Source organism: Nyctereutes procyonoides, unplaced genomic scaffold, assembly GCF_905146905.1.
Source record: "Nyctereutes procyonoides isolate TBG_1078 unplaced genomic scaffold, NYPRO_anot_genome, whole genome shotgun sequence".
Classification (NCBI taxonomy): Eukaryota; Metazoa; Chordata; class Mammalia; order Carnivora; family Canidae; genus Nyctereutes; species Nyctereutes procyonoides.
In genome coordinates, this window is record NW_026575140.1 from 79,662,240 (window position 1) to 79,673,672 (window position 11,433).

Genomic DNA, 11,433 nt, shown 5'->3' on the forward strand with positions numbered 1-11,433 from the left:
TTTTTTATTTTTCCACCAAAAATTATTAGAAATAAGTCACACAATTTACATTTTTTGAAAAAGATGGGTAGTTCAAACCGAAAAGAACCTCAGTGGAACGTCCAGCTACAGCTGAGTGAGAAGATCAGCAAATATAAAGTTGGACAGAATTGGCAAAATGACAATTCCGACACTCTGAAAACCAACCAAACCTGAGAACTGGTGATGCTTCAAGAAATGTTGAACTTTATGTAAGACAATGGGATTCTGTGATGTTTTGCTTAGAGCTCCTTCCATCAACATCCCCTACTCCCAGCTTTGTAGATGCAGGGGTTCTGCAAGGGTGGACCACGCCACGAGGGCTAGAAGCTCCACTGCCACTGACAAAGGATGCTAACTCAATGAACAGTAGGTAACATCAGTACCCACATCATGTAGCATAGTTGTGGGCATGACATTAGTGTGAAGAAAGCAGAGAAAGCCAGTGCCTCCACTAGTCTGAGGTTGTGGTTTGTTGTAGCAAAGGGGTGAAGGGAGTGACTCCAGAGGGCCTCTGCACTTCCTGTGAGATTTTAAACAATTTACATAACCTCTTTCAGCCTTGATATCCACATCTGTAGGATTAGAATAATTTTTGTGTGGGTTTAGAAGCCAAAGAAAATGTCACCTGCTTAGATGTGCACCTGCCATACCTCTGGTAAAAGTAACACAAAACAATAAGAAGAACAAATAAAACTCAATAAAAACAATATAATCACAGCATAATCCAAAGACAGAAAATACTCAAGCTTCAAAATAACTTTAATATGAAAAGAAGAAACTCCAAGTCCTAAGGAGCAATCTCTGAGTCCTGCTCTGCTTCAAGCTTTTGCAGCAAGCAAGGGCAAGTGGGGAAAAAAAAACAGAAAGAGGAACACAGTTGTGATGGATCTAATTGGATCTACAACACAGTCAGAAAAAGTAGGTGCACAATAACTGTGAGAAAAAAAATGTTTTGCCTTGATAGATCAGAGCAAGATATACAGGAAGGGAATGAGAAGGATATGCAGTTTGAAGTGGCACCTCTGGGTACCTTGAAAGAAGAAAAAAAAGAAAGATCTGTGTTTGGACTGTGGCTCCGCCATTAGTTGCTGTGACTTTGGCAAACCCTACCTTTGGCATTTAACCCTACCTTTGGTTTCTTTATATGTGAAACAGAGATGCCTGCCTCAGATAGTTGTGAAGATTGTAAAGGACAAGTTAATAATAAGAATTGAGTATTGTGACTAGCACCAGTTATCTATAAATTGTACAATAGTTGGTTTCTTTTGTTGTTTCTCTAATCAAACTGAGAAAACCAAGGGGCATCATCTGTGTCTTTTTCTTTTTTGTGTTCAGAGTGCCTTGCAACTGAAGTCCTCTAAGAGATGTTTCTTGAATAAAATGAATCAGTAAAACTTCTAAAATAATCAGATAATTTGTTTGTGAAGGATTTTAAACCTTAGGGACAGTATCCTTCTCTAAGCAGGGACAAGGTGCTTTTTGCCAGTGAAATTATGATTTTTTATGCTCCCAGACATCACCCTAAAAATTCAGCAATAGGACTTCTGATTAGACATAGCAGATTGAGTCCATATATTTAACTACTCTTACTTTCTGAAAGCTCATTAGAATGATTATAAAGGCATTGGAAGGACAATCATCATATTGTTTCACTCATATGTGGAAAATAAGAAATAGTGAAAGGGACCATAAGGGAAGGAGAGGAAACTGGGGAAAAAATAGAGAGGAAGACAAACCATGAGAGACTTTTAAGTCTGGGAAACAAACTGAGGGTTGTTGGAGGGGAGGTCAGTGGGGGGGATGGGGTAATTGGGTGATGGGCATTAAGGAGCACACGTGATTTGATGAGCACTGGGTGTTATCCTGTATGTTGACAAATTTAATTTAAATTAAAAAAATAAATAAATAAACGTATTTTTGTTTTAGAAAAAAATAAAGGCATTAGAAGTCAGGAGCACAAGTATGTTATGTTAACCCACTGGGACAAAGGAAACAATAGGGGGAAGAAGAGTGGGAAGAAATTTGGAACACTAGAAAGCAGAAAAATGGTCAGTAATTGACTCAGTAGTCCCCAGGAAGCTCAATTCTAAGCTATGTGGTAGAAGTAGATATGACACATTTCATCATTTCCTGTATGCTCAGTAATTTGGTGGCACAAATCACCTCTGAACGTAGAGGTGAAGGAAAAGATAAAAAGAGGAGAGCTCCATGTAAGTCTTTAAAAAAAAAAATCCCCTGGTGAATGTTTCTCCTGAAACAGAAGACTGGGGGTTGTTCTGTAGAAAGTATAGAATGGAGGTTCTGTGGAAGAAGGGCAAGTGAATATGGTCATACTACACTAAAAACAAGAGGAATAGTTGGAAGTTCACATATTGAGTGTGATCCTTTAAATATGAGTATGAAACAAAGATACTTTCAGACATCAGGATGGGGTTAAGACAAGCAAGATATGGATAGGCCCGCTATCCAAAAACATTTTTTATCTTCTTCTTGGTCACCAGACATTTCCCTGGGAAATGTAGTCTGAAAGGGAATTTCAGTTAAGTACAACCTGGTGACTGAGTTCTAAGGAATGGAATATGAGCAAGTTACGTGTGCCAGTTCCGAACCCACAAAACTTCACTTTGAGAATCTCTCATAATGTTTCCTCTTTGGCCAACTCAGTGTAAAAGAGTATGTGTTGAAGGAAGCTATAAAAAGGAAGGATCTTAGGTCCAAGTTTATTGTTTTTAGGAAGCTGGCTATGATTTAGAAACCATATCTTGGGTTTTCCATGAGTGAGATGGAAACTTACTGTATTTTAATTATGTATATTTGATTTCGAATGCTTAAAGTTTTTTAAAGTATTGGAAGATGATTTAAACAACTGAGGGAAAGTGTTGAGGTTAATTATAAGTACATAGAAAATTGAACCAATAAAAGAGGTTTGTGATGGAAAGGTAATCAGCATATTTTACTTAGACATGCAGAGCATAGGGGCTTCTGGGTGGCTCAGTCCATTGAGCATCTGCTGGTAATGATCTTGAGGTCCTGGAACTGAACTGAGCAGGGAACCTGCTCCTCCTTCTCTCTTTGCCCCTCCCCCCATTTGTGTTCATGCTCCCTTTCTCTATCAAATAAATAAATAAAATATTTTTTAAAAAAGATATGCGGAGCATGTACATCCTTATAAGTCATGTAAATACTGAATATTGATCTAACTAAAAAAAATTACTCTTGGGAAAATGAAAACACTGAGAAGTGTATTTGTGATGATGGAAAGTGAAAACTGACTAAATCTCATTTCCCAAACTTAAAGTCAGTTGACAAAAGCCTAATACTAACAAGTTGAGAAGCAACTGCGTGTTATTTAGAAATATGGAATTAAAAAAATAAAAATAAAAATAAAAAATAAAATAAAAGAAATATGGAATTAAAGATGGGAGGAAGAGAGGGAGAAGGAAGGAAAAAGTCTTTTCATAGTAGCTTGGATGAAAATGAGTGGGATTGAATCCTCACCCTCTAGGAGGGTACAGTCTAAGTGTAATGAAGATACATGGGTAAGCTTGTTGTGTATAAGTGGGAGCATGCACGAGATGCCTCAGCAACATACAGAGAAAGCACTTCAGCTGCTGAGAGTAGTGACAGGGGAAGAGATCAGAAGAGATATTCTATCAGAAATGAGGACAGGACCGAGTCTTAGAGAATGAATAAGTTGTATACAAGTGAGGAAGAAGGGAGGAGGCACTTCAGGCAGATGAAACAACAGAAGCCAAAAAATCATCAAAATGTAAGAAAGGAACATCAAACTCCTCAGTATTACTGGAGAGTACAATTCAAGAAGTGGAGACATGGGAGATAAAGCTATGGATGCAATTAGGAAGGAAACTCTAAAGAGCTTTCAATGACAGGATGAGAGGTTTCACTTGTGTTGGGAAAGAAGTGGAAGGGTTTTAAGCAAGGGAACATTGCATTCTCTACACGTAATTCTATATTAAAATGTGTGAATAGATTTCCAAAGAAGATGGTTGTGGTCGGTAGAATTCTAAAACATGACTCCCCAATGATTTTTCCCTTGTATGATCCTCTCTCCTTTGAGTGTGAGGGGAACCTGTAAATATAATGAGATAGCACTCTAGTGCTATGCTATATGTACAGCTGACCTTAAAATAGGGAGATTATTAGGGTAGGCCTAACCTAATAACGCATTTTAAAGGCAGAGAGTTTTTTCTCAAGCTAGTGGCAGAAAGGGAAGTCAAAGAGTTAAAGCACAAAAAGGATTCACATATTGTTTATTGCTCGACTGAAGACAAGGGGGCTACAGAAGGAATGCAGGCAGTGTCTAGAAGCTGAGAGTGACCCCTAGCATAGAGCCAGCAAGGAGATAGAGACCTCAGGGAGCTGAATTCTGCCAATAGCCTGAATGAACTTGGAAACATTCTTCCCCAGAGCCTCCAGAAGGGAATGTAGTCCTGTAGTCCTGCCTACACCTGATTTCAACCTGGGCAGAGAAACCAGCATCACATTCTGTACCAAACTTCTAACCTACAGAACTATGACTAATAAATGGGTGTTCTTTTAAGTCACTAAGTTTATGGTAATTTACGACACAAGAAAAAGCTAATATAATGGGTGATGGTAGGACCCCAGGTTAAGGAAACTTAGAGTGTTCCAGACTTTGAGGCTCAAAGGCAGTCCAGTGAAGAGGAAGTTAGAAACCAGGGATTTTAAGGAAATGGAAATATGTAACCTTTGAAGATCAGATGCCAATGTAGCGGGAAGGAGGAGTCCAGAATGACAACCCATTTCTAGATTACCTAACTAGGTTAAGGATAGTGCCATTAACTTAGAAAAGGATAGCAAGAAGAGAAACGGTTATGGGACCACAAGGAGATGCTGAATTTGCTGAATTCAATTTAGTGGAGATGTCTAGTAAACACATGGGTACAGAATTGGGAATCGGGCAAGAGGTCCATGTATAGATATAGATGAGGATAAAGAAGAAGGAAAACTAATACTTAGCACTTAACCATATGCCAAGCAGTGTGCTAAATGTGCTAGAGATTATGAGGCATTTAATCCTCAAAGCAATATAAGTAGAAACTTTTACTAAACTTACAATGTAGATGAGGTAAAATAAGCTCAGAGTGATTAATTAGTCCAAGATCACACACATAGTAAGTGGAGGAATTTGAATTCAAGCTTGATTGACTCCAGAGCTCATTCTTTTAAAAATATATGTTATTTATTTATTTGAGAGAGAGAGAGAGAGAACAAGCTGAGGGAAGAGTGGGGGTGGGAAGAAGGAGAGAGAATCTCTCAAGCAGACTCTGTACTGAGCATGGAGCCCGACATGGGGCTCAACTTCACAACCCTGAGATCTGAAACCAAGAGTTACATGCTGAAACCAAGAGTTACATGCTCAACCAACTGAGCCACCCAGACACCCACACACACAGCTCATTCTTTTAATATTTCTATATAGGTACAAAAGACACCAAAAGATGGATAATATAAAGTTATGACATAATTCTATACCAATCACAGAACAATGGAAAAAAAGTGTTGGGAATGGCAATGGCTCTGCCCCTGAACACTCACTCCTCTTTTATAATTGAGCATGAGCTCTAGGATAACTGGGAACATAAAGGAGGTTACTTCCCCCCTGCACAGAGGATCCAAAGTTTTTAATATAAACTGATGCTTGGAGAACATTGAATCCCAAAGGAACGTATATTAACTTACTGGCAAAGGATTGTAAACACAGGCTCAGTAATTTCTTCCCTCAGGACCCTGATCAAACTTTGATGCTAAATGAGCCTTGTTTTCCAAGCTTCTGATTAAGTTGCTGTGATCCAGAGAGAATAAGATAAATCCACAATATTAGCCTGCTGATGGTTTGGAGATACGAGTTGATACATTTGCTTTGCCCTGAAGACATTTTATGCAAATCCACAAACAGAAGGAATATTGGCTTCTCCATTTTCAGAGCCTTTGTCTGAAGGGAAGTGAAAGGAAAAGAACGCTTAGAAGTCTGGCAGTAGTGAGGTCTCCAGGCGGACGGAAGTTGGGCAGCTGAGTCCTGTTCTGATGTTTTCATTCCCACGGCTACAGCAGTGGAGAAGTGTGGGGAAGTCATTTGTCATCCTTAAACAGTTCATTGTGATTTTGAGGTAAGATTGGATAAAGGGGGGATCCCTGGGTGGCTCAGGGGTTGAGCGCCTGCCTTCAGCCCCGGGGCATGATTCTGGAGTCCTGGGATCGAGTCCCACGTCAGGCTCCCTGTGTGGGGTCTGCTTCTCCCTCTGCCTCTCTCTCTCTCTCTCTCTCTCTCATTCTGTGTCTCTCATGAATAAATAAAAAATATTTTTAAAAAAGATTGGATAAAAAAAATAAAAAAGATTGGATAAAGGGATTGAATAGGAGAAGTTCACAACAATAGTGGAATTCAAATTCCTCCAGTTATTATATGTGTGATCTTGGACAAGTTACATAATCTCTTTGAGCCTTTTTACCTCTTAGCACTTTCACTAAACCAGGTACTAATTTTCTAAAAGATAAGAGGGAGAGAGTGGGTTGAGTAGTGGGTGTTGTGGTTATCACAGTGACTTTGCTGTCTTGGAACTTCAGGTATTTTCATAGGAAGTGGTCCCAAGTACAACTGTTGGCTCCTCTATTTGCTACCTGCATGACCTTGACCAGCCTATTCATCTCTTCAAAATACTGCTTCCTTATCTCTCACATGTGATCATCACTTTTGGTATCCATTCTAAAAGACTTCATCCCGGATTGTGTTAGTCCAGGGGAGGTGAGGAGTTACAGTTGAGATCTGAAAACAGAAGAAAAGGATAAACAAGAAAAGAAAGTTAAAGATGGAGAGTCTTTGCCCTGGCTCTTCTTTCAGGATGCTATCCCCACAGCCCCCACAGAACAAGGCCTTATTCGAGAAGCAAAGCATCTGAGTCCCTTCCTGATGTGACACTTCTCTCATTTCCTCACAGATCACACCCCTGCAGAATATGGCTATGGAAAATGACTCTTCAGTGACTGAATTCATCCTGGTAGGATTTACAGATCAATCTCAGCTCCAGTTACCCCTTTTCTTCCTCTTTTTACTAAACTATGTGGTCACTGTGGTAGGGAATTTGAGCTTCATTAATCTAATTTGCCTGAATTCTCACTTGCACACTCCCTTGTACTTTTTCACCTTCAACTTATCCTTCATCGATCTCTGCCAGTCTTTGGTCATTACACCTAAAATGCTGATGAACTTTGTGTCAGAGAAGAATATCATCTCCTTTACAGAATGCATGACTCAGCTGTTTTTTTTCTGTTTCTTTGTCCATTCTGAGTGCTATGTGTTGACAGCCATGGCCTATGATCACTATGTGGCCATCTGTCAGCCCCTGGTGTACACGGTCACCATTTCCCCTCAGGTCTGTTCTTTGCTGATGTTTGGTTCTTATGTGATGGGGTTTGCTGGTGCCACGGTCCACACAGGGGACATGGTCAGATTGTCCTTCTGTGATTCCAACATCATCAACCATTACATGTGTGACATCTTCCCCCTCTACCAGCTCTCCTGCAGCAGCACCTATGCCAGTGAGCTGGTGGATTCCATTATTGTGATCACAGTTGTCATAATATCCAGCTCCATTATTTTCATTTCTTATGTTTTGATCCTGTCCAGTATCCTCCACATCTCATCAGCTCTGGGTTGGTCCAAAACCTTCAGCACCTGTGGCTCCCACATAGTAACTGTTGGTCTATTCTATGGATCTGGGCTGTTCACACATCTCAAGACCTCTCCTTCTGGTTCTATGGGCCAGGGGAAATTCTTCTCAGTATTTTACACAAATATAGTACCCATGTTGAACCCCTTTATCTATAGTCTAAGGAACAAGGATGTCAAATGTCCTCTGAAAAAAATTCTGAAGAGAATTGCAAATTAAGCAAAATGAGTGTTGCTGGGTTGTTAGGGAATGTGTGTATGATGTGTGTGTGTGTGTGCGCGTGTCCCCATAATTTTCTTTAGAATGAGATTTTTGCTTTAAGTACTTACTTCTCTGTAAACATGTCAATTAAACCTGCAATCATTATTGAACCTCGTAGTTATTCTCAGTCCCATACTGAACTGAGCTTTATTCTTAACAGTGTGCTCCAGATACGCAGCCTAATTCCTACTTCTTTTTAGACCACCTCCCATTTTGCCTCTTTCCATGGACTTTTCATACATAAACAAACATTACACTAGAAAGCTGTCTGATGAGGTCATCCCTCTTTGTTTTCCCTAAAAACAATCACATATGGCCCTTCTGGTTTTCAGCTTTTGGGGAATTTTTACTGTATAAGTTATAAATTTTCCAGAATTTCAGAGTCCTTTTAGTCTTTGTTTCTATACCGAGATTTCCTAACCCACAAATGAGGAAGATTGAGCCTTTGCTTTCTAAAAATTTTTATTTCTGCGGATGGCAAAGAATGAGTGGGGTTCACCAACCTGCCCGCCTTCAAAACCACCCACGGTGAAAATCACAGGCCTTTCTTGAGAATCATGGCTAGGTTTCGTAGTATTGAGCAAATTGTCTGATATACTAGAAAGAAGATTGCTACTGTCCTGTCTTCTGATCACCTTTTTTCTCCCAATATTTTCAGAATTCTCAAAAAATATTTGAGACATATTAGGAACCAAACAAATTTCACAGCTTTAGTGAGTGTTGTTGGCCATAAAATAAAGCGTCAGGTTCAACATGAGGCTTCTCTGTCCACATGCACAGAAAGCATTCCCCCTTTGCAAAGGTTGATAGCCTTTCTTGTTCTGTTCAAGACATACAAACAAGAATGAGAAGACCCTTGTCATGGAGGGCTTCATGCTTTCCATTTGTAATGTTCACTTTGGAGGAGACAGAATTAACATTTGTGGGGTTCTTAATGGGAGTTGTGTCTTTTCAAATGTTATCATAATGCACTTCTGAATACCCCGTTTTAGAGACAGAGAATCCAGGATTCAGAAATTCAGCTCAAGATCACACAATTAGCTCAGAGCAAAAAGCCCAGATATGTACCTGATTCATCTAACAACAAACCCTGTATTCTTTCCATGTTATCATGTTGCTTCTCAGGGTGGAAAGGGAAAAAAATAGGAAATAGAAGGGAAATAAAAAAATCTGGAGAATTATTTTAGAATTCACCTGGAAGTGAGGGTACAAATGACACCTTTAGCCTGAAGTCCCTGTAAGTGGAAGAATGGTCCATAAAGGCTTTAACTTATGCTTCTAGAAATGTTTGATATGAATTTTTATAATTATGTAGTATAATACTGATGAGGCATGACTGAATCTCTATGAATATTTTCAAAAGGAGACAACTAATTTTATTTTACATTTGGAAAAAGAAAAAATGTAGTCTTTTCATAATACAAAATATCGAAAATTGTGCTCTACCAAATTTCTTGTTTTGTGTGATTACAGAGATACAACACTAATTTACTTTCCTCAGTGATTCTCAGTGGGGCCAAAGAAAGACACTCCCTTACATGCTGTATCAGGGACTGTGGTAAGCTCAACAAAGCCTCAGTAGTATCTGTGAGATATTTATGCTTAGTCAAAGGGATCACAAGCATTAGCTTAAAAGTATGGCATATGTTAATACGAGTTAGGAACTGAGAGAAATGAACATAATTAATTTAAATCAAATTAATCTGGGGACTCCTGGGTGACTCAGTGGTTGAGCATCTGGCTTCAGCTCAGCACATGATCCCAGGCCCAAGGATAGAGTCTTACATTGGGCTCCCTGTGAGGAGCCTGCCTCTCCCTCTGTCTATATCTCTGCTTCTCTCTATGTGTCTCTCATGAGTAAATAAATAAAATATTTAGAAAAAATCAATTTAATCTGACTTCTGTTATAAAAGCATTGGAGATAAAAAAAAATCTGTATTATATACAGATGTACGTATATATATCAGACTGTCATTTTTTTGTTGACATCTCTGTCTAATCAAATAGAATTTGACCACCTAGTCTTTCTTTTTTCTCCTATGCATAGTTAGCATAGAATCTGGAAAAATAAATATTTATGAAATTAAATTTGTGAACTTATTAGATATGAATTTTTCTCTTAGCCAAATTAAAAACTATGTTAATAAAAACAGTAATTTTCCCCCATGAAAATTAGCTGTCTTTAAACACATGACTATAACTCTTCAAGACTGAAAAAAGAGTCTAGTTGGATACAACAGACAGAAATGTGATTCTTTCTGTTATAATACATGTCTTTCAAATTGGCTAATGTTCTAGGTAACCAGCGCTCTCCATTTACAAAATACCTTGTTTCTCCTGAAGAACTTGGATTTCCTTTGAAACAAAAAAAGGAACTGTTTGGTTAGGTTACAATATAAATGAGGAAAAACATAAAATTTTACTTCAGAAACTAAAATGAAATAGAGTTGTATTGTACTATGTATTATATATGTGCAATTAAAAACCTATCTCCAAAATGCAACCTATGCCTTTGTCAGTAGAAGATAATAAAATCAAGTAAATAAATTAGCTGTGTATGCAAAGTGGCTGTGGAATTTTTATAACATGAAAATTCATCATGGTAAATAAAATTTTGTCTCAGGGTAGCTGCAGAAACGGCACAGACATCTCTGCTATTTTGCATAATCCTCAGGCTTGGCTTGAACCCTGGTAAAAACTGATTACATTTCAGTTTCCTCATTAGGATTGGCAGTTGCCTTGCCCTAAATCTTAGGCTACTAGAATGCTGGGTATCAGATACCACAACAGGAAAGCACTGTCATTATCGGCTTTGCCAATAATGAGTCCTCTTTCATATAACATGAACATCATTTGCTACAAATTTGACTTTTTACCACCAAAAGCTATTAGAGGTAAGTTACAAATTCTGCTTCTATTAAAAACTATGGGGAAGACGGGATCAAAAGAACTTAGTGTACCCAGATTGTCTAGTTTAAGCTATATTCAAAACAAATTTTCAGGATATTTGGTGATCATATAATAGCACTTAGGTGCCTGGCTAAATTCAACATAATATTAATTTCACTCACTATGAACTCTGGAACCTACAACATTTCTTTAAGATTAAAAGTAGAACAAAAAGGAATTAATCCATAAGATAGCATGTGTCAGATAATGTTCATTGCCTCTCAGGCCTGTACTCCTCTCCTATGTATATCCAAGGCTAGAAACTGCTGCCTACATATCCGGAACACTCTTGAAATCTTGATACAGTGATGAATAATTTGTCTATTGTCTTGTAAGAGCTAAAAGTCTAGAGTAGAGTCTGACAAGTCAGTGAGGATAATAGGTACAATGGTGCCCAGGAATATAAGATTGGTTTAAGAGATTGTGAGGCTTAACAGAGAAAGTAATGTTAAAAAGAAAACACAGGAAGGAAATGAGTTAATTAAACAAA

The 11,433-nt window shown here is 38.4% G+C and overlaps 1 protein-coding gene across 1 annotated transcript; it reads left to right on the forward strand.

Annotated features, from left to right (window-relative positions):
• Nucleotides 1-6,128: 6,128 nt before the first annotated feature.
• Nucleotides 6,129-7,952, forward strand: LOC129497485 (olfactory receptor 143-like). The gene is made up of 2 exons (XM_055306393.1): nucleotides 6,129-6,173; nucleotides 7,002-7,952. The coding sequence occupies exon 2, from the start codon at nucleotides 7,020-7,022 to the stop codon at nucleotides 7,950-7,952; it is 933 nt and encodes a 310-aa protein (XP_055162368.1). The 5' UTR covers nucleotides 6,129-6,173; nucleotides 7,002-7,019.
• Nucleotides 7,953-11,433: the final 3,481 nt, after the last annotated feature.

What these genes read in the sequence shown, in the direction of transcription:
- LOC129497485 (XM_055306393.1), top strand. Translation starts at nt 7,020, where the DNA reads ATGGCTATGGAAAATGACTCTTCAGTGACTGAATTCATCCTGGTAGGA.